The sequence below is a fragment of the Mus musculus genome, chromosome 3 (assembly GCF_000001635.26).
Source record: "Mus musculus strain C57BL/6J chromosome 3, GRCm38.p6 C57BL/6J".
NCBI lineage: Eukaryota > Metazoa > Chordata > Mammalia > Rodentia > Muridae > Mus > Mus musculus.
Window position 1 is genome coordinate 28,016,491 of NC_000069.6, and position 23,745 is coordinate 28,040,235.

Below are 23,745 nucleotides of genomic sequence, written 5' to 3' on the forward strand. Positions count from 1 at the left end.
TTAAGTATTTGGAGACAGTACGGAAGCCCAACCTCCATCAATGGGGCAGCTAAAGATACCTGACAACTTATAACAACATAAAGCCAACTACCAGAATCTGTATGAACAGATGTTAGGAAGGCAAGCAGGACATCAGAGGCCACTCATGCACAAGTGTGAAGCGCTGGTGTACTGCTGAGGCTCCCGTCCGTCCTTCCACTCTTGACTGACTTTGACAGTATAAAGAATGTGTTTGATGCATATTGCTCACATCGCTGTGGTTGGCACAGAATAGGACCTCAGTGAATGTAGATATCATTTTCCCATGACAATTGGATGCACCTCTGGAAGCAAAGAACTGAGACAGACTAGAAGTTTCTAGTTCCTACAAGGAGGGAAATACTGAGCCAAGGGTGCCCCAGATGAAATGCACAAGGAAGCTCTTGCCAGGCAAGATGGGTGGTCAGAAGACCACCCAGGGAGGTCCACGAATTTAGGGAAATTTGGGGATGAATCAAGAAGCATCGTTTTTCCTGCCTTTAGGGTTCAATGGTATCTGTGGGAACTGATTGCTGCTTCTGTGTCATAAAGCTGCCCTGGTTGCTTGGGGTCAGTGTTGACAATGGTTGTCAGGGATCATTAGCATAAGTATGTAAATGAGATACAGTACTAATTGATATTTGCTAATGGGAAATTAACCAAGGAGCTGGAGAGATGGCTCATTGGGTAAGAGCACTGGCTGCTCTTCAAGAGGAATCAATTTCAATTCCCAGCCCCCACACGGTGTTTCACACCTGTCTGTAACTCCAGGCACAAGGGCTCTGATACTCCTTTCTGGCCTCTCTGGGCACTGTGTACTTACAATCCACAGACATACATTCAGACAAACACTGACACATGAAATAAGAATTAAAACCGCAAAGGAAAGAAAATAGAAAATGAACCACCTAAGGAAAACATTTGATTGGGGCTTGTGTACAGTTCAGAGGTTTAGTCCATTATCATCCAAGTGGGAAGTATGGTGGTGCACAGGCAGACATGTTGCTAGAGTAGTAGCAGAGTTCTATATCTGGTTCTATAGGCAGGAGGAAGAGAGAGTGTCACTGGGCCTGGCTTGATCATCTGAAACCTCAAAGCTGCTCCCAGGTGATATACTTCCCCCAATAAGGCCACACCTACTTCAATAAGGCCACATCCACTCCAACAAGGCCACACCTCCTAATAAGTTCCACCCTGCTAAGCTCATACTACCTATGAGCCTATGCAGACCATTTTCCATTCAAACCACCACACTGCCACTTACATTTAGGGTGGGTCTTCAGACTCTAGTTAATCCTATCAAGCGAGTGTCCAGAGGCTTGTCTCCCAGATAATTCTAGATCTTGTCAAGGGAACAAGCAAGAGTCAGTGTTGTGAAAAACACACAGGCAGTTCCATTTCAGGACCAAGGAGGAATTTAATGAGCAGTGCGGAGGGCCCGGGAGGATGATGGGTAGTCCCTTCCTGTATAATTCCATCGACGGTTGTTTTTTACAGTGGAAAGCTGACTGGTTTCTTTACCATTTTGTGTGCTATAGTCCAAAAGTCAGAAGACTTGGCTAATAGATCCATTCTCTGACTGGTCCAGCCAGAAGGACAGAAGCAAGATGGCCTGTTACTTTGAGAAACTAAGTAGAGGTGGAAGGCAGGACACATCCTAGCAAGGCAGCCTTGAAGACTTCCACTACTAAGCAAGCTTCCCTTTACAGATCTTTTCACTGAGCTAGAGGGTACACTGGCAACCAGCGTCACCTTTGCCTGTAGGTGCACCTCCCTGCCATGGCTTCCTCAGCTAGGAGTGGCAGTGCAGCTCACAGAGGTGACACTGACACTCTGGAGTTGACAATTGGCCACTCTCTGATAGCAAGGACAGAACCTTCATGGTCATCTGACCTTACCCTGTACTGCTGACATTTAATTCAATATTTAAAATTTTTATTTTGTTATTTCCTGATTGTGGGCATTTTGCCTGAATGTACGTATATGAACCATATGCTTGCAATGCCTATGGAGGCCAGAAGAGGGTGGCTGATCCACTGGAACCAGAGTTATAGAGGTTGTGAGCTGCTAAGTGGATACTGGGATTTGTTCCCAGGTTCTACAAAAGAGCAACCACTGAGCCATCTCTCCAGGCTCTGATATTTAAATTTTTTGATGAAGGGACATAACAGGTTTCCCACTGATCTTTGTGGATGTGATATTCTTAAAAACCAAAAATCAAAGAAAACATTAAAAGCTTAAGAAAAAAACCCCACCATGTTTTAATTTCTCACAATATATAGTTTAGAAGGTAAAGTATCCCAATACTTGACTTAAAGTCAGTTAAACTCAAAAAAAAATTTATTCAAGTCTTACAGCATTACTAGAGACTTAAGTCAGTTTGAACTTTTGGTTATGATTTCTATGCTTTAGGGAACATCAAGTCTATCCCATAATAGTAACTTCTGGGTGATCAGAGAGAGCTCTGGGATGGGGATGGTTCTGTCATCATGAATTATGGGAAGCCATTCATTAACGTTCTCCTCAATGGTTTGACTATAATTCACATACATAGTTATGACTTGGGTTTTTTTGGCTTTGAAATCTGTTATGCTTATTTCTCTTGCTAAGCACAAATATCACAAGGAAAACATGGCGACAGCATGATTACTTAGAAAGGGAGCAGAAATCACGACATAATTGTCTTCAAAGAATGCAGTGCTAGAGGTTTTGTTGTTGTTCCTTTTAAAATTATATTTGTATTAGTTTATTACGTTTTTATATGATGTGTTTGATATACTTCAATCATATTATGAGGGTTTCTCAGTGGTCTTCCCTCCCCTACCTTTAGCCATGGATGGTTTACTTGTTGGTTGAACTTTGGAGTTAGAGTTTGACTTCCTCACTACCTGTTCATGGGACCTTCTGCAGGTGGCCTCTCTTTTCTAAGCTGGTATGGCTGCTAGTGGGACCCAGCTCCCAAGATAGTTATGGAATTGATACCTTTGTACAATGCCTGACATGTAGGACATACTTAGCAAATGTTAACTAACACTAATGTTTACCTTAACATCAATGACTACAGCTGGCAATATTACTGTTATTTTAGCTAGTATTGTATTTATTATGTAAGAAGGAAAAATCCCTGTTCTTGTTCTCAATCCTGTTGAGAGATTAAAAGAAAACTCTATTCCTCTGCTTTCTTCACTGAATGAGGAGGAAAAAAAAAAAAAAAAAAAAGGAAAGGAAAGGAAAAGAACCCTGTTTACCTCCCGATACACATGTAACAGAATCACAGCCTAGCTGCTCTCATCTGTCTGCTGGCATCATCTCTCTTCTTTGGAGAGAGAGAGAGAGAGAGAGAGAGAGAGAGAGAGAGAGAGAAAGAGCGCTAGCCAGCCACAGTTTAGAGATAAGATAATGAACTATGTATCTCAAATGTTAACACTGAAGGTCAGGCGTGTTCCAGTGCTGGGTAACTCAGGCTGTAACCATGGCAGCTGCTCTCCTCCAAGATAAATTGCTTTAATTAAAACAACACATTGACTAATAAGTGAAAATTTGACAGCATAGGAATAAACATGAGCTCACCAGTTGGTTTTGAAAGCTAATAGCAACGGCAGAATTGTGGGGTAATTCATGACATAATGTGAAGAACCCAAAAAAGACAGTGATGCTCAAAACATGCCTTCGATTTCCTACGGTTGGTGGAAAAACCTTCATGATCTAATATGCAAATTGGTAGTCCCCTAAATTTCTTATTGTCTTATATTATGAATCAAGGAAATTCAGGGAGCTGTCCTGACATGTTTCCATTACTGTAGTGACTGAGGGTTCGGATGATCCTCAAGGTGTTGTATTTAAACTAGAGGACATGTCCTATTGTCAGAGCGGACAGACTTCATAGAAAAGATTAACTATCCAGTCATTCAATCCATGAAATAAAACCAATGCTTGTGAACCTCAGTAACTAGGTTTGTAATACATTAGATCCAGTCACATCTGCTTTTAAAAGCCGGTCCTTCATAGAAGAGATCATTCATTGGTTAGGAGCTTGTGGTGATTTGAATAAGAATGGCCTCCATAGGCTCAGAAGTTTGAATGCTTAGTCATCAGGGAGTGGCCCCACTTCAGAGGGACAGGGAGAGGTGGTCTTGGAGGATGTGTGTCTCTGGAATTTGTCGAAAGAGGTTTCAAAAGCCCAAGCCAGACCCAGTGTCTCTCTTCTCCTGCTGCCTGTGGATCTGAGTGTAGAACTCTCAGCTACTTCTCCAGCACCATGTCTCCTTGCCTGCCTCCATGTTCCCTGCCATGATGACAATGAACTAAACCTCTGAGGCTGTAAGGCCTTCTTTACAAGAGTTGGAATGGTCATGGCACCTCTTCACAGCAATAGAACACTGACCAAGACAGAGCATGTACAACGCTGGCATAAGACCTGAGTTCAGTGCCCAGCAGCCACATGGGGTACCTCACAATGGCTGGTATTCTAGCTCCAGGGGATTTGACACCTTCTAGACTCCTTAAACACTCACATGCAATTAATTACTCACATATGGGCATACGTACACATAAGTAAAAAAAGATAAATCTTTGAAAAATATGTAAAAGGTGACCTTGACACAAGTTCTGTGACCTTGGACAAATACCTGTTTCATAGCGTAATCATACCTCTGAAGTAAATGACACATAAAATTAAAGAAAATCAACAAAATTACGCTAAAATTATGCTCACAATACAATAGATGCTTTATACTGAATAATCTTCTCTTCTTTGATTCTTGGTTTCTTTCCTTATTTTTCCTTCAGTTTCCATGTGTTAACATGTTTCTTTTCTCTCAGCCAGAAAGGAGATATTTATTTTGGCTCAAATCAATGCCTTTCTTCTACTTACCCCAACATCTAGATTAGTTTCTGTATGATAATTACATTAAAAAAATATTCTAGGACTTTGCCAAAAGAGAGAGGCTATGCTGAGAAAGTTAATCATAAGTCTATTTGATCAATAAAAATTTCTAAAATATTTAAAAATTAACAAATAACACTATGATGTAATTTCCGACTTGGTTTTTCTTATCTCCTTTCCTCTTCTCATTATCTTTCCTTTTAAATAATGGGAAACTTGGCTCAAGGTTGGCATCTAACAAGTGGCTCTTTGTTGGATTAGGAGAAGAGGAAACACATATTTTAGCTGTGGCCCAAAGGCAGTACCTCCCCAGTGAAAGCTGAACAAACATTCATTAGGTAAGGCAGGCTGAAAAGAGGTCCACCACCCACTCTCTTATTTAAATGCAAAATGACTTGGAGTAATTCCTGGAGACAGGAAGATGGTTAAATTAGTGAAATTATCTTGGAGGCTAACAGGCTTCATGGTATGTATCTCTTATATAGAGTTAAGGTTTTATGGTTAAAGAACCTTGGGAATGAGATTTGTAGAGGAGGAAGCTGCTGAAATGGCTTTGTCCTGTGGACACTGAATTGTAGGAAAATATTATTTCCTGTTTATGCCTTTATAGTCAACCTTTACAAAGGCTCACCTCGGGGTATATTGGAATATTCCCACCTGCAAGGAAATTTGCACATCTCCAAAACTTGGAAAGATAATTTGGAAATGAGAGAGGGAGTGGGAGAGAGGGAATTGAAAGGAAGAGATCCAGGTAACAAGAGCCCAATAGTTTGACAATGATAAGGTGTAAAAACAGATTTAAATGTCCTTACAGTCAACGGAGAGAAAGAAAGCTGAGAGGCAGGTTAGCCAGTTCACAGGGAACACTGACATATAGTCATAGACACAGGGCAAGCCCAAACTTCCCTCCTCCACCCTGCCTCTGCATTTCTAAACAAGGTCTCCACCAGACACAGCAGAGTCTAGGTTTTGGAGACTTGTTATTGCAAGAGCTGACTAAGTTGGCTCCTCATGGCTCACCCAGCCTCTCCACAGAACCTGTAGGAGAGAACCCTGCCAGGAATCTTCCTCTCAGGGCATCCTTTTCTCAGAAAGTTCAAGCCCTTGGAGGAGCCTGGAATGAACGAGGGATTACGTGTAGCTGTTTCCCCACGCCTCACAGCAGGTGCTCTTTAACTTATCGCCACATTTCCTGTGTGTATGTGCACATGAGTATGTTTGTGTGTATGTGCACATGTGTATGTGTGCAAGTGTCTATGTGTGCAGGTGTCTATGTGTGCATGGATGCGTTTGCCACTGGCACGTATGGAGGTCTGAGAATGGCTTCTGGGACTTGGTTCTCTCTTTCCATCATGGATCCAGAGGCTGAACTCAGCCTGCCAGGCTTCACATTTTTAGCTATTGCTTCTCTCTTACACACAGTGAGTGCTAATTAAATGTTGGTGAGCTACAGAAGGAAATGGGCATGCGCAGAAGAGTTAGCCATGTGAGACTCCCAGCTTAGGCCTGACTGGATCAGAGATGATTTCTGATTTGGGCAATACGGATTTTTCATCCAGCTCTAACGACAGTGCTCACTGCTTAACCCTCCATATTTTAAACGAAAACTAAAATCCATCTGAAGCCTTCTCTCTGAGCACTGATGTGCAATGACTCATGTTATTAGGTGTCAGGATGAAATAGAGCCAGCTTTCTTAAAAAGAGGGAGAGAAATGACAATCCTAACACCTCTGGTATCCTTATGAACAGGTATATGAATCTGTTTCCTTTCGAGACACATACTCCACCACTCAGGCAAGGTCATGGCCAAAGCCTCACATTTCTAAGTGGTAGTGCACCTTGCTAGGGAATCAGCCCCAGACACTGTGTAGAAAGGTTGTGTCGTCCTAGACACTTTGTCCTTTTCGTTATTGCATTTGCATGTGGCACGGAGGCCTTCTGGGTGTCAGGGCTTGTCTGCAGCGTGGGTTCTAGGATCTAACTCAGGTTGTGAGGCAGATGTCTCATCAAGCATAAGAAATGATGTTTAAATCTATTTATTTGAATGTGGGAAATTCTCTTGATTTTCTTTAAGAAAATGTTACTTACTTTTCATATATTATATATTTTGCATGCATTATTCTTTTCTTTCCTTTCTCTCACCCTCCATTTTCTCTTTCCTTTCCTTCTTCCATTTTGCTTTCTCTCTCCCCCCTTTCTCTCTCTCTCTCTCCCTCCCTCTCACTCTCTCTCTCTTTCTACTTTTCTTTCTTTCCGTTTTAGACAGGATTTTCCTAATGTAGTCTTGGCTAGCCTGGAACTCACTATGTAGACTAGGCTGGCCTTGAACTCAAAAAGATGTGCCTGCCTCAGTCTCTAAGAAGCTGTAATGGGCTACCATGCCATGCCAGGCTATTTTGTATTCTGAATTTGAGCTTATTTATTAATCAAGGAAGGATATCTTCTCTGCTAAAGCATTCCCAGTCTTTCTAGTCTCTCCTCATTTAGTCACGTGCATAAAATACAATGAGAGAAATGCTGGCATGTTGTTCCGTGAAGTGTTGTATTATTTGTTTCTTTACCGTGGTTTTGCTCCATGTCAGCCTACACGGTGGGAATTGTTTGGATGCAATGCATGAAGATCGACAGGATGATACTTTGTAATACCCACGCCTCACCTAGAGTTGCTTTGTTTGCTTGCATATGTTTCATCTTCACCTGATTTCAAATCCTGAGCTGGGGATTTCCACCTCTCACTGTATCTGAGTGACACCTTGTCTTTCTTCCCAGCCCCTCTGGTTTCACCCCGTCAGAAGCTAGCATGTCACTGAAAAGCGAGACCAGGGTGAACACGTCTACACTGCAGAAAATCGCCGCAGATATGAGCAACCTGATAGAAAATCTCGACACCCGGGAGCTTCATTTTGAGGGAGAGGAGGTGGAATATGACGCATCTCCAGGAGACCCCAAGGCCCAGGAAGGTAAGGACAGACCATGGAGAGGTCAAGACGTCCTCAGGGCTGGCTGGCAGAACACAGTGATAAAAAGTCAGAGAGCGGCCCTCTTCCTTGGAGACGCAGTGTTTGCGAAGCGAAGGCTTCCCAAGATTTACTTCATTTATGATTTATTTTTATTTTTATTGTTCTAATAGATCATGGGTCTGTCTCATTAAGAGAATGGCCACTCTGAGTAACGACCAGATCCCATGTCCCTCTGCAGCTCTGGGACATATTTAGGCCATGTTCTCCGATAGCTTCAAGCCCCTAATTTATGGTTCTGTCCAGTACCTGGCCCCTCTATTTTCTTGTTGTGTAGGCTATCCCAGACTGAATCACAAGGTTTAAAACTTCCCCCAGCCCCTGGAAAGGATACAGACATCCTTTATTTTCCTCTGTCTGGGGGATTTCTCTGCATGCCCTTCTCTGGGTTTCCTGTCACCCCATCAGATGTCCCCCACTCTTCTTCCTTTATGGGATACCTCTCGGTACAGTGCCTTTTCAGACTTTAAAAGCAAGTCTGTCTTCCCCCTTTAAGGTGCCATCGTGTTGTCTCTGACATAATTCAATGTCCCTTAACGCTGTCCTACCTCAAGGTTCAGTCATGGCTCCCTTGGTCCAGAGACCCTCTCCCCTAAGAAAGCTCATTCCCGGGGCTGAGCAGTTTTATGTCAACTCCTTTCCCAAAACAGTTATGTGAGTCTCCTGGATGAAACCGTCATCATCAGGTAGTGGCATCTTCCTTCACTGGGCCCCTGTCAGCCCCATCTTAACAGCTAGGACTCTACACGGTGCGATGCTGCTCCTCTCTCTCACTGGAATAACCTGCCTTTGTCTTTTTCAGGGTGCATCCCATTCTCTTCTATTTACAACACTCAAGGATTTAAGGAGCCCAACATCCAGACCTACCTCTCTGGCTGTCCCATAAAAGCACAAGTACTGGAAGTGGAGCGCTTCACATCGACCTCAAGGGTCAGGGCCATTTGGGTTCATCTTGTTTTCATTTTTTTTATCCACTAAGTGTCAACAAACCATGCTGACCCTCTGACCCCCTGACCCCCTGACCCCCTGACCCCCTGACCAGGCTCCCTTCTCTCAGCTGTGATGCTGTGGTTGGGCATTGGTTACCACTTCCAAGTTCTCTTCACACCTCAGGAGTTTGCTTCCTTCTCATACACTCTATTCATCCCCGCCCCCACTCCCAGACCCGCCGCTTGTGAGAACTGTGCCCCTTGTTGCTGTGAGATGAGGTCTCCATAGCCAAGCCTGGCCTTCAGCTCTTGACCCTCCTTCCTCTGCCTCCCCAGGGTTGAGGAAATAGGTGTGAGCCGCTATGCTGCCTCAAGGCTTCTTGTGTTTTATGTTGGACAGTGGTCAAGGGCTGGTGAGGTGGTTCAGTAGGTGCTGCCAGGGCTGAGAACCTTAGTTTGATCTCTGAAGCCAGGTCTGGGGGATGATGGAGGAGAACTGACTCCTGACAACTTTCCTCTGAGCTCCACCTGAGTGCTGTGACACCCATGTGCTCACAGACACATGGGCACAAAATAGGTCAATACATGGAAAGAAACACACAAGAAAGATCATTCGAGGCAATCTATTAATTTAATAACTCTCCCGTAGCCCTTTCACTTGGGCTTTTGGCTTGCATCTGTCTGTTAGGTCTCAAACCCAGGACAAATGGCCGAGGTGCCGATTTAACACATCAAGGTGGACCCGGCTGCCAGGTTCTCCCAGCATCCCTCGGTCCCTACCTGTTATAGGGTATGATTGGCATATTGCCCATCCCTCTCACCCCCATCCTAGCATCTCCAGCCCAAGGCTCTGCTTCCTTTCTCCAGAGCCCTTCCCTATATAATCCAGCCATCTGGTTACCCTCCCCTTTACTCTCCTGGCTATGCCCTCTCCCCTCCTCTTCTCCTCACATGGCCCAGATAAAAGTCAACTTCACTCTGCTCTCCCAGACGCCCCTGCCTTTGACTCTGCTCTCTCCCATGTCTACAACAAGCCTTCCCTTCCCCATACCGAGGAGTGGTCATGCCCTTCCCTTTTATTTCTTCTGCTTATTTGTTTTTCATTCCACATCCATTCTAACTGAAGGCCATTTATAAGTCAAGAGAAGCTGTACTTTTCCTAAGACGTCTTCAGCAAGAAAATATGAATGCTACTTATCTCTTAAAAGGAAACAAATGTCCCAACATTGTGATCTATAAGTGCGTGAGATCTATATTCAGGTGCACTGCTGAGAGAAAATGCTGCTGGCAAATTTTATCTCTGATTTGTTCTTGAGACCCCACTCTCCAGTCCCCTGCAGCCTATCTTTAGTCCTCTGGGTGTTACCTTCAGTCCCTAAATTCCACCCCGGCCTCTGAGACTTCATCCTATCTGTTCTTTCTGAATACAAAAAAAAAAAAAAAAAAAAAGAAAAAAAGAAAAAAAAAGAAAAAAAAGAATTAGCATAAACTATCTCTGCAGAGCGAAGCTGGTCTCCCAGAAACACATTGGATCAAAAAACAGTCTGGGTAGTTGTTTGCTTATTGCTGCTTGGATTTCATACAAGTCAGGTCTAGTAGTTGGAGAACGGTGACCTTTGTACTTCAGGTTAAGAACTAGTCAGGACTAGCTACCATTGGCCTCTGCCTCCACACACACCCAGAATCATAACCTTTGGTCAGCAGTCAGTTGACCCCCCCCCCCACTTCCCAGCCTCCCATCCCCCACCCTCAGTATCTTGGAGGCTGCCGGGCAGCTGTGGTTTCGATTTTGCTGTACTCAGTTTACACCACCCTGGTGTCCACACTGGTGTCTGCCTGTCTGCCTGTGCTCTGGACTCTTTTCTTTCCTTCTCCCCCTGTCTCTGTCTCCCCTGCCCTTCCCCTTTTCAGAGATGGTCTCATGTAGCCCCAATTAGCCCCTACATTTTGGACATATTATTGCTATGTAGCTGAGGCTGACCTTGAACTCCACCTCAGGAGTGCTGAGATTAGAAACCCATGTCTCCACATGGGGTTTATTCACTGCAGAGCTTTTGGTTGCTTGAGCTCAGCTGTAGGCTTTCCCTACAGCGTTAGGCTCACACTTCTGTGATGAGCCACGTCTCTAAGATGTCCCTTTGCCCCTTATTCTGCCTGGCATCTTTTAGAGGGCAAGGTATACTGCATAGGGCTTAAATGCACAGACTCTGGAGCTGAACTGCAGGGCTGAGTTTGTGTCTTTGCTTTGAAATCTTGAACAGGAAACTGAACCTCGTGGTTTCTGTACCCTCAGACACTGGGTCTACAAGTGCTTTACATTAGTCTGACAAGATCACAATCCTGTTATACACCCTATACTCAGCTGGGCAGCAGTCTTCCCTGTGTCCTTGAACCCTGGCAGGTGCCTCATGCAGGGGCTTGTGTAGACAAGGCTAGACCTTGGATTTTCTTTTCTTCCATTTTTTTTAATGAAGGGATGATATCATGCTCTGTGCCATTTGTTTAGGTAAAAAGGGCTAAGAAGGTGGTCCCATAGGCCCTTGTTCCTGCCTCCTCTCCATCTGCAATGTGTCTTTGCTGTCCATGTGTGACCAGGGCTCTCAGTGCTTGTCAGGGTCTCACTAACTGCTTCCTCCATTTCTAGTGTGCAAGTGCGTGTGGGCATGCGTATGCATAGAGAAAAAGGATTTACAGAGTTTGTTTGTATGATACAAAGTTTATTTATGTAATTTATTATGTGAACATTTAAGGCAATACCTCTATATTTGGTTGCTTTTTTAAAAAAAGTGTTACCTACAATGGTTCACAAGTGCCAGCTCCCTAGCAGAGACACTTCTGTCAGTGAATGGCTACTGGGATAGAGGGAGCTAACTTCCTTTGAGTGGGTAGCCTCTGGTATATCCACCATGCTCCTGTGGGTGCCCTGTCACTTGAGTATATGGGTAGCACAAATTGGACTGGGTAGGTTATTTTTAAAAATGAGGAAGGGAGAAGAGGGGAGGTTGGGGGTGGGAATTGGTTTTAGGAGGAATGAGGGGGAGGGGCAAGGATGAGTATGATCATAACACAGTATATGAAGTTCTAAGCAAATGACTAAAGATAGCGTATCTTTAAAATGCCAAACACCAACACAAAATAAATAGACTGATAGTACTTGAATGTTACTTAGCAATTAGCTGATGTTTGCTATGGGGAAATTTCAGAACTTTCCCTATCTGAGATAAAACCTTTTCTTTTTAAACATCTGTCACCGTAGGTGCCAAGTATCAACCTGTACACGATCGAGTTAACGCACGGGGAATTCACATGGCAAGTTAAGAGGAAATTCAAGCACTTCCAAGAGTTTCACAGAGAGCTGCTCAAGTACAAAGCCTTCATCCGGATCCCCATCCCCACTAAAAGGTAACACGGCAGAACTGACGTAAACTTACCTCCGTTATGTGGACGGAAGACACATTTCATTTGTTTCACAGGCTACCAATCCCATTTTAGTTAGCTATTTTCAATTGCATAGCTCTTTTAAAAATAAGCCACCTCAGCTGCTGTGTACAGCAAACTGTGATCCCCAGCACTTGAGAGAATCAGGAGTTCAAGGCTAGTCTTGACTATATTTGAGCTGGAGGCTAGCCTGGGCTACATGAGAATGTTTTAAACATTGACAGGATATACTACTAATATCAATTATAATACTGAAATAATACTGAATGTTGTAAAAATAAAATAATATAATACTAAAATATCAATACTAAACCATGGCATGAAAGATAATATAAAATACTTTAAGAATAGTCTAATCGCTTTTTGTATTGTGTTTGTGTGTATTTTAGACATACATTTAGAAGACAAAATGTCAAAGAAGAACCCCGAGAGATGCCCAGTCTGCCCCGTTCATCAGAAAACGCAATCCAGGAAGAGCAGTTCTTTGGCAGGAGGGTGAGTCTTTATTCTGCTGCTTTGTGAAAGTTTAACTGCACTTATTCTTCTGTGTGTGTGTGTGTGTACGTGCATGTGCGCATGCGCGCGCACGTGTAGTGATCAGAAGACCACTTTGTGGAATCAGTTTTTTCCTTCCATATTTTTATAGCTTCCCAAGATCAAACCCAAGTCTTCAGGCTTGTGTGGGAAGCACTTTTACCTGCTGAGCCCTCTCTCTGGCTCTATTGTCTGCCTCTTCTTTCCTCCACTGATTGATGGCTGCCCTGGTGGCTCTGTAGTTAGATATCTTCTGGGCTACAAAGCCAAGGAAGTGGCAGAGTGTTTGTTTGTGGCTACCTGCTGAGACAGCCATCTTCCCCAGTGGAACTTCCCTGGGCTTGAGGGGAAAGGAAGACTCTAACCTGCATATTCTGGGAGGTTCTGAGACTCTCTCCTGAAAAGCAAGCATCTCCACCTATTCGTTTTGATTTCTAATAGCTCATTTTAAATATATATATAATCATATTCCTGCTTCTTAGAAGGGTCAATTATAGTCTGAAATCAGTAAAATGAAGCACAAACACAGGAGACAGAAGAGACAGGTCAAGGGGCATTTCTGCCCACACTGCTTCAATGACTGCTGCTAATAAGATTTATATTAGCATATTAGTGCTAGATTTATATTAGCTTATTAGTGATTTTTTAAAATTTTTATCAGTTTTGTCTTAGAGTCTGAAATGTGTGTACTGTGCAGAGAACACCTGACTTTTCATTTAGAGTTGTTATCTTATTTGAAATCTATAGAGTTGTGTACTAAATGCTTTTTGAGATGTGTTAGCATAAAATGCTACTTTTCAGTTTGGCGTGACTGTATGCATGTATTTGAGTCTCGTGATTTCATGAAAGAGTGTGATTGACATGTGTTGATTGGCATGTGTTGCCTCATTGCCCTAAGCCTGTAACCCACATCTCATACTTACATATCTTGACATGTTTGAACCAGACAAGATACGTTTTACTAAGAAGTCTTTTTCATTTTCTTTTAACAAATCTTCCTTCCTTTTCTTGAAAAAAAAATTTGTTGTAGTATATCTTTGAATTAATTAAATGTAAAATTAAAAAAAAAAACAGGTTTGGGTTAAAAAGAAAAGATTTAAAGTAACCAATTCCGGAGTTGCTAAGGCTGTGCGTGGCTCAGTTGGTAGAGGGCTTGCCTAGAACACCCAAGTCCTGTGTTCAATTCCGAGTCTCACATAAGCCAGGTGTTTTGACATGCCTGTAATCCCAGCTCTGGAAGATTAGAAGTATAAGGCTATCCTTGGCTACATAACAAAGTTGAAGTCGGCCTTGTCTATATGGAACATTGTTTTAAACAAAGAAACAAAACTTACTTATTAGGAGTAATCGTGTTCTGATAAGTATGGAGGATTAAAAACTCAGCTCTGGTCTTGTCAGCACTAAGATTAACCTGCCACCTTGGCCTAGGGAACAAGCCTAGGGCCGTGCCTGAGAGGAGTTTGCTAGATTAGGTCTATTGAGGGGGGAAGAACCACCTTAACCATGACTAGCCCCCATTTGTAGGGTTCTGGACTGAATAAAATGAGTGAGCTGAATGCCAGCATTCACCATGCTGCCTCAGACTGTGAGTGCAGCGTGATCAGGCAGCTCCCATGCTTGCGCCATGGTGGACTGCATCTCTTCAAACTGTAGGTCAGAATAGACTCGTTCTCATCAGGTATTGTGTCACAATGACAAAAACAACTACAAAGACCTAAGCATAGTAAAAGTTAAATATTAAGAGCAAGAAGAGGTTTAGCTAACACTCCAAGAGAACAGTGGGTAGTGTGCATACTACTTAACGATAGAGCATAATAAAATGACTAACATATGTTAAAGTGAGACCTGATGTCATCATTGTCACTGCTGAAAATTTCTACAGACATGATTATGTTCAACCGTATCCAAACTATTTTTTATTGTAGAAGCAACTGGAAGATTACTTGACAAAAATACTAAAAATGCCCATGTACAGAAACTATCATGCCACGGTAAGTACCCTTTGGTGGAGTGGTCTTGCAGAGACCTAGAAGACCCTAAAGGGTAGCTCACTTTTGGGTATTCCATGAACATAAGTGCTTTGAGTTCCTGAGTTACACTGAATTAATGAATACAAAATTGCTTGGAGAGTCTCGATCCAGTTTATAACGATGACGTTGATATTTTTATAATACTGAGTAGATCTTGATAATGTCTGTAGCAACAGATTCAAATGAAGTTGAAATGCTACTATGGGCTAGAAATCTAGCAATCAGCCCTTTTCTCTCTACAGGTTTTTAGAATGAAACCAAAAAGCATTTCAATGCAGACTGTCAAGCAGGGTTGCGTACCCCAGATTAGACAGCGTAATTTGATTGCCACCTGATTGGCTCATGTATTCTTCTGATAGTGAGAAGCGTGGGAAACCAGGGAGAGAAAGACCTCTTGCAAAAAGAACAGAGAGAAGGTTGGTAGGCTTTGGAGCCACAAAGACTGAGCCTGGGAGGGCTGCAGCCAGCCTGCAGGAGGAAGCAGGCTTTGCAGTGTCAGCAAACAGAGAGCTTTGCTTTTGAAGAGGCCCTTGAATGGGGAGTGGGGTGTTTTTCAAAGATTAGCTTTCAGTTCTGCGGAGGTCTGAACAATGGCGACTATCTGGATTTTAATATTTCTCTCTGGCAGCACAGACAGTTGCTGTGAGGTTGTCCACACAGAAGTGTTGCACGTAACATGTATGAAATTCACACAGGTGCTACTTGGCCTCCAAGCTTAGAGAGTGGTGGACATGAACTGAGGAAGGGAGAGGAAGTGAGAGTGCTTGTCTCTGCTGTTTCCTGTGCGGGAGCTTCCCTACTGCTGTCTGCAGGTCTCCCTGTACACACACACACACACACACACACACACACACACACAGCCTCTGGTGTGGTGGCCTACAGTTCGGTGCCCATGGACTTGAGAAGCCTTTCAAGGCTTTGTAAGCCTGGAGACAAAGGAAACCTAGCCATTTGAGTCTCACCTGAGACTCTCAAGAGGAGGCTGATGTGAGAGGGGTCTTATTCCATCTTGTGGTGGCGAAATCACGTAATGGCTAACCCCTTGCTGATTTTAGGAGGAATGCAGCACTTAGCTGTGCTCTCTGAGCTCGGATACGTTATCCTCCTGATGCAGAGTCTTGCAAAGTTGACCTAACTCCCATACGCAGCACCCCCTCTCCCTTGTTTTTCTGCCCATGGCTTGACCTACACCCTTTCTCTGGACTTAAGAGCAGCACGTGTTGAGTTCACTCTTCTCTCGTTCTGTCTGCCTTACTACATTTTAGATTGTGATATTGAACAAGGAATTGGATATATTTTAAAGCGATGTTTAGTTTAATTACTTTTTCAGTCATAAAAATCTTAATTTGAAGCCACATTATGTTTATAAACCCCACGGTACCTTATAAGCATTGCTTTGGGAGGAGAAAAACCATCTCACAACCTGATGAATGTTCCCTTCCTGCTTGTATCTGATGGGTGGCCAGATACGCCCTTCAAAAGTTGAATCTGCCATGATTCACTGATATTTTCCTTCATGGTAAATTTCACCCAGTCTCAAGACTAGATACATAGGCCATATGTCATTTTGAAAAATTAGGTTACTATCTATGTATTTCCTGTAATAACTGAGAAATATTAAGTAAGCCCCAACTACAAAGGGCATTTTCTATTTATTTATTTATTTTACAGATGTAACATGCTTATACTTTATAAAGCAAGCCTGTTTGAAGTTAACTCAAGTCTTTTTCTTTTTTGCATGGTATATGCATGCATTTGTAGGGGTCACATATGTGCATGTATAGAAGCCAGGCGTTAACATCCTAGGGCTTCCTCCATCTATCTCTGACTGACCTTTTGAGACAAGATCTCCCCCTGAACCCGCATATCATCCATTAGCAAGGCTGGGCATCCATTGAGCTCCCATCTCCCAGGTCTGGGATCAAAGGCCTTCGCCGCCATAGCCAGCATTGTCTATAGGTGCTGGGGTCAGGTTCTTCAGTTTACATGGTCAGTACTTTACCCACTGAGCCTTCTCCTGAGCCCTGAACCTCTTCTGGATTCCCAAGAACTGCACAAACCAGCTACGGTGGTGTGTACCTATAATCCCGGAACTCCAGAGATAGAAGGAAGCAAGGAAATCACAAGCCAGCTACATGGTTTGAGGTCAGCATGGGCTGACTTCACAAAGATGAGACTCCATGTCAAGAAACAAACAAAAAGCATACTGTCTCCGGAGCCTGGTTTTTTGGTTTTTTGTTTTTTTCCCAGAAGTTTGGATGATTCTCATCAGGAGGATTTGGCACGTAAATTACCACGCTATGGCACACTTTGGCACAGATAAAGGACTTGAAAGAACCAGGAAAGATGTGCTGTGATAGTATTGGTGAGAGAGGACTAAGTCAGAGGGAGCTGGGCAGGGCTTCAATGCACTGGGCGTTAGTTGGCTCAGAGGCTTTTGAAGTCAACCATGTCTGGTCTTTCCTCTTCCTTTTGAACGGCCCTTTGTTGACTTTTCATGTGCGGAGAACTATAGTCTCATCCAGGATCGGGAAGATTGCTTTGTATTTATTTCTTCCTTGCAGCTCTGACAGAGTAGCCTAGCATTTAAAGGGACTCCTAGGATTCCCCCCAGGAGACTGCCTCCTTCAGTTCTCCTCAGAGGGAAGGAGAGGTTTATCAGATACATTGGTGAGGACGGCATGTAGGCTGGTGGCCACAAAGCAGAGACAAGTCTGATATAGGTTCAGGTAATGTTTGATGAGTTTCTTACCCTTTGGACCTGTGGGTGGCAAAGATTGCACATTTAAGTTTTGATAGTCACAAGGAAGTTAGGTCAGGCGCAGCGATGACAAAGGTACACTAAAACTGTCCAAGAAAATTTGGCCCTGGTCTGCAATACTGTATAATTAGTTACTCTACATTGCAGAATCCTTAATGCAAGGGCAGCTTCCCCCTCTTTCCATCCTCCTTTTTGAGAACTATCACAGTGGATTTCATTTCCCTTGACACAATCTGGGCATTTTAGGTGCTGACTGGAAAATGCTTTTCTCCCAGGGAATTAGAGGAAGCCAGATAAGTAACAGTAAATGTGTTTTTTCCCCTTAAGATTAAAATCTGGACATAGAACACAATGCCCAGTTTCTTTTCTTTTTTGGGGGTGGGTGGGGGGTGGAGACAGGGTTTCTCTGTGTAGCCCTGGCTGTCTTGGAACTCACTTTGTAGACCAGGCTGGCCTCGAACTCAGAAATCTGCCTGCCTCTGCCTCCCAAGTGCTGGGATTAAAGGTGTGCGCCACCACACCAGGCTTTTTTTTTTTTTTTTTTTTTTTTTTTTTTTTTTTTTTTTAATGCCCAGTTTCTAAGAAAAGGCCATGAAGTGATGGGAGCCCATGGCAGGTAGCCCTCAGTGTTGGTCATCCCCTCTCTACTGAGATGCCTTCTCTCCAGGGTGGAGATTAGCTGGAAATCTTAGATAAAACACCATAACTCCCTCCCCGCCCTGAGATCAATAATTCTGAGTTCACTTCTCCCTCCCATTGTAGGGCAAGTAAAATTAACTCAAGGAGAGGAATAGGTAAGGAATACAGAGGCACAGTTTCCATGGCAACAGAGAGAAGCTGAGCCAACTTGAAAGGCTGCATTTTCTAATGAAGTTGTGGGTGTGTGCTGTTTTTCATGACCAAACCTTAGATCCTGGAGGGACCATAAGCCATTGTCCAGCCTCTTTCTTCTCCCCATAGATTGGATGCCTTAGTCGCCTGTAGCTGTGTAGGCTGGTTTACACACGTGGCAACTATTCTTGGAGTACCTGGGCCTGCCTCTCCCTGTCTCTACCTGCATGCCGTCCAGCAGGAAGCTTCCTGGTTGGCCATTCTTTCAGTATTTCTACTTGAAGCATGAAAGGGACCTTTGAAGATTGCTCTCCTTTATAACACCAGGATGGCCAAAAAAGACAATGTGCACGTGATGGACAAATAATCTCCACAGGGGTCAGGCTGTTACCCTGAGGGTTTGTTGCTTGCTGGTTGGCTTGGAAACCTGTGTAGTCTAGCTTTTTAAGTATCTGATATCTGGCATTTTCTGCCAGAGAACACTTTCTACCCAGTGCCAAGAACATTTTTAATTGTATTGATTTGCAACTGCCTCTTCTAACAAGAAACCAAGAAAGTATTGATTGGTGCTTTAGGGAGTAAGAGTACCCTGGGAATACTGTTCGGATACATTGTTCTTAAGTCTTAGTTGTGAGAGGCTCCTGTCTCAGTAGAGGGTCGAATTCTTAGCACTGAAGAAACACTAAGAAGGTTGAACAAGGTAACCTATTAAAAATAGTTTATGCTTTGCTAATTAGTTTCGTCTCCCATCTAACCTTGCCACATTTGCTTTCAATATGATAAATCTATATTAGAATGCTTATGACAGGAGATATTCCTCTTCTTTCTCTTCCTTGCTGGCTCTTCCTTGAAATCTCTTCTCAAAACGTTTGAAAGCTATTAAGAACATTCTTATTTTTTTCTTCTTGGTATGCAGCTTTTTATTTATTTAATTTTTAAGTGTGTATGTGTAAGTTTGGGCACATGTGTCCCACCACTCATCCATGGAGGTCAGGTGTCTGTTCTTTCCTTCTGCCATGGGGCCTTGGGGGTTAAACTCAGGTCTTTAGACCATTGCAGCAAGTACCTTCACCCATTGGGCCACCCTGCTAGCCCTTGAGTGGGCTTTTCAAAATAGGGTCTCACTATGTAGCCTTGGCTCCTCTGGAGTTTACTGTATTAACCAAGTTGACCATAAACTTGTAGTAATCCTCTTACCTCAGTTTCCTGATGAAAATTCTAAATTTTAAATTAACATGCAAATGCTCAGTGGGTAAAGAGTACTTGTTACCAAGCCTCAGCTTCAAGACTCATGCACAGTAGAAGGAAAAAGTTGAAATCTAAACAACACTTTAGGAACCATGGCAATCAAGGATAGACACACACACACACATATCTCAAATAAAAGTAATTAGTAAAAAGAAAATATCCATGTATTGGTGGCCATGCGGTTCCCTTGATTTTCTGATTGTTTGTTTGAGACAGTGTCTCATGTAGCCCAGGCTACCCCCATGCTTGTTATGAAATATTGGATGAATTTGGCTGAGATCAAAGTCTGGAACTGCAGGCATGCAGTACCACACCTGCACACTGTTGTTTCTTTATTTTTGTTGTTTCTGGGCTTGGATAAGGGCTTGCTGTGAACTCCAGACTGACCTGAAGCTTCCTGAACGTTGGGGTTACAGATGTGCGTACCCCATGCTGATCTTGCTTACCTGGATCAGTGTACCCACTTCTTATTCTTCTGCCCCCCAGTTCTCTTATTAGCTGTGCCTTTGTAACGGTGTGTTCAGAGGCAAACCAGCATAGAGAGTGTCTATCTGTCTGCTCCTTGGGGGTAAACTGAGAAGCTATGGTTTAGGATTCTCTGGGTCTCACATTGATAATTTGTTATTTCTAACTACATTTTCCAGTTGAAAATTTTTTCCGTAAATCAGATAGAAAAATGTGTAGAGCGGAGTCATCATGTTTTATATGAGAAATGCAAGCCAGAGACCTGGACTCTTAGAACCTTTATTTTTAAAAGTGCTGTGTGTAGATATATTCAGTGGGGAAATTTTAAGTTACTTAAATCCTTTTACATTTGAAAAGTCTATTTTCTTCAAGGCACACAAGACTTGGACCTCAAAAGTCTGGACAGATTTGTTTTTCTTTCAAGACTTATATTAGATATTTTTAAAACACATTTAAACATTTTAAGGAAAACTGAAGTTCCCCTATGTTAATCCTCGTTAGAAACCAGGTGCCTCTTCCTCTGAGATTTCTCTAGTTGTGTCTTGTTTTGTTATAAAGAACATCTGGCTCCTTTTTGTGTTGGGAAAATCGTACTATCAACTGGCATTTAAGATGATACCTGAGGAGCCACTTAATGATGTGTGAGCATGTAAAAAAAAAAAAAAAAAGCCTTAGTAAATGGTTTCCGTGAGAGTCGTCCTCCTCCTTCCCAACTCATTGAAAGTGATTCTCCCAGTGAGGCTGGGCGCTCAGACCTGTGATCTCAGATACTCCAGAAGCTGAGGAAGGGAAGGTGGAGGCCTGGGCTATAGAGTAAATCCAAGTCCAGCCTGGACAAGTACGGTTCAGAGTTCCACCTCTCCTCTTGGGGTGTCTGGAGAGGACTGGACAAAGTCCAGAGGAATGGGTGGGGTCTTTGATCTGCTTCTCCCTCCAGGCCTGGAGTCCAGATGGAATCGAGTGGGCAGAACCGTCTGTCCATGAATGATGGAATAGTGTTACAGCTCTTGGAAGAGGAGTAAAGAGGTTTAGGCGGCTGGCAGGGGCTCTCTGTCCTGGTCTCGAGCCATCTGCAGTAGAGGTGGCAATGTTGAGGCCCTGAGCTCTCATGTGAGCCTCTGTTGTAAGTCATGGGAGCCTTGCCAGGCAGGTGGGTCCAAAGATCTAATGATGGATGCTTTGGTGTGGAGAGCCTCCCCCTAAGTGTAACAACTCAGTGAAAACAGCCCTTCATAAATAGCTTGTGTTCTTTACTCCATGTGGACAGGTTCTATATGAACCTTTGGGAGTGGGATGGGATTTTGGGGATAAATGCCTTTATTGGCTATGTGGCTAAGATGATGGGGATGCTCTGTAGCTGCCCAGAGGCAAAGGATGAACTGGGTTACCTGAAAGGGCAGCTGGAAATGGAAAAGGATGGGTGTGAGAAAAGGATAAGCCAAGGCAAAGGTTGTGATCAAGGCTCAAAGTTTAACAATCAGCACTGTGTTACATAGGGAGAGCCCACAGACCCATCCTTTGTTTCAGCTGGATTATGTTGCAAAGCAAGCTCAGCCTGCAGTCTTCTCCTGTAGGAAATTGCAGGTGCAGCAGGGGGAAGACTCCACATGAGTCATTAAGTTCCAACTGTGGCAGGCACTTAGGTCTATTTAGCCCACTCCAGTCTGGGGGAAGGGCACAATGCTCTAATTTGCATGGGGAAGAATTCCAGGTGCTAGGCTCTGTTGGTGGTCACCAGGTTTTGTGCTGTGAGGCAAGCACGGAAATGGGGAAGGAGTTAGTTCCACTCCTGCAGGTCCCGGGATGAGATTTAAATCTCAAGTTTTGAGATTTCCAAGGTTTGAACATGCTGCACCTTGCCAGTTCCAAGTCAGTTCCTCTGATAGTTATACATGCCCCATAGACAACCAAGTGAAACCCTGTCTCAAAGGGAAGAGACTGGAGGACACAGCGGCAGAGACCCTGCCTGGTGTGTGTGTGAAGATATAGATTCAAGCCCTGGTGCTGGGGAAAATTCTGCTGCACCTGATCCTCCTGAGTCTCTGCAGTCTTCTAGGCCATGTGATTTTCATCCTCCCTTTGTTGTGGAATAGTTGGTCACACTGTGAACCCCAAGATTGTGTTGTTTACTGGAGTAACCTTTTAGTTGTGATGTGGCTCAGCCCTTTAATTCAAGAACTTTCTTGATTATTTCAGGATTAGAAAAAGTCAACCATAGGTCAAGAGGCAGAACAAGCAACCAGTTGACAGGAAGTGAACATAGGATTATTAAGGAAAAACCTTAGAGAGTGAGAGAGAGTCTGGAGGACAGATAGAGACGCACAGGAAGTAGAAGGGAGGGACAGTCAGTTTGAAGGAGGGTTTGGAGAAGGCATGAGAGAAGGGATTGCTTCTGAGACATCAGATGAGGAGGAAGGGCAGCTGGGTGCTTCCTCTGCCTCTCTGAGCTAGCAGGCTTTCACCCCAGCATCTGGGTCCCAACTCGTCTTGGGAAAAAATGGTTGAGATTTTGTTGAAAAGCAACACCCCTTGCTCCTTCTCTCTGAAGCTATCTTTTCCACCCCCTTCACTTTTGCATAGCTCATCTTCTAGCCGCCCCTGTCATCTTCCATGCAGGCTTTGTTTTGTATACATTGTGCCGTGAAACCCTTTCCTCTAATAACAAATGAAAAGGGTTGTGAATAAAGTCCCCCTCCACAGCCTCCAGGGTGTTCTCTCCATCCCAGGATACACAACACTTTCTTGATTGTGTTTTAATTGTATGCATCCTCCTCTTCTTCCTCCTCCTCCTCTTATTTTTTTTTTTTAATCAGAAACAAAATCTCATGTAGCCCAGGCTGACCTTGAACTCAGGTCACTATGTAGTAAGTTCAACCTGATCATCCTCTGTCCATCTCCTAGGTGCTGTATGTCAGGTACACAGTACCAGGCTGGACGCTATGCTTGTACTTAGCACTTTCTCTGTGCAATGCTACTGCTACAGACCCACCTAGTCGGTGGAGTGAACAAACACATTTATGCCTGGTGGCATTTAATACATGGCTTTTGTAACCCATGAATGTCTTCTTTTTCTTCCCTCTGTGGTCTATTTTGTTTTCTAAAGTGTTTTTGTTCTTTTGTTTTGTTTAGACAGAGTTCCTTGATGTAAGCCAGCTGTCCTTCATCCATGATCTGGGACCAAAGGGCCTGTAAGTTCCAGGGCTGGGTTACAAGCAAGTGTAAAGGAGCTGGTGGGTTTGAATGCCTGATGCAGCAGCTGGTGACTCGAGTGGGAGCCAGGCCTTCCTGGGGTTCTCCCACCAGACTTCACACAACTACAGTGAGGTGCTCTTGTGAAACAGAGTGCCCCCTGCAGGAAACAGTGGCTGCAGCTAGCCCATTTTTCTGGTGTGCTGACCCATTGTAACCAACCAGGGGTAATGTTCAATATACATAGTCAGTATCCTCACAGAAGTGAGGGGTCAAATACACAAGATGCCTTCTCCCAATCACTTCTTCAATCTGTTTGCAATTCCTCTTGATAGTTACTTAAGAATAATACCTTGTGAAATGTATAAATAAATACACAGGAAGTGTACTCAGTGGCTAT

At 43.6% G+C, this 23,745-nt stretch overlaps 1 protein-coding gene across 6 annotated transcripts in view; it reads left to right on the forward strand.

The window, feature by feature from the left end:
- The window catches only part of Pld1 (phospholipase D1), a 194,904-nt gene that overhangs the window by 78,032 nt on the left and 93,127 nt on the right, over positions 1-23,745 (forward strand). For all 6 annotated transcript variants that reach the window (XM_017319490.2, XM_017319489.2, NM_001164056.1 and 3 more), the window contains 6 exons: positions 7,673-7,863; positions 8,723-8,850; positions 12,106-12,251; positions 12,677-12,782; positions 14,747-14,812; positions 23,286-23,344. In XM_017319490.2, coding sequence (XP_017174979.1) covers positions 7,704-7,863; positions 8,723-8,850; positions 12,106-12,251; positions 12,677-12,782; positions 14,747-14,812; positions 23,286-23,344 — 665 coding nt within the window. In that variant the 5' untranslated portion in view covers positions 7,673-7,703. The remainder of the gene's footprint in view (positions 1-7,672; positions 7,864-8,722; positions 8,851-12,105; positions 12,252-12,676; positions 12,783-14,746; positions 14,813-23,285; positions 23,345-23,745) is intronic.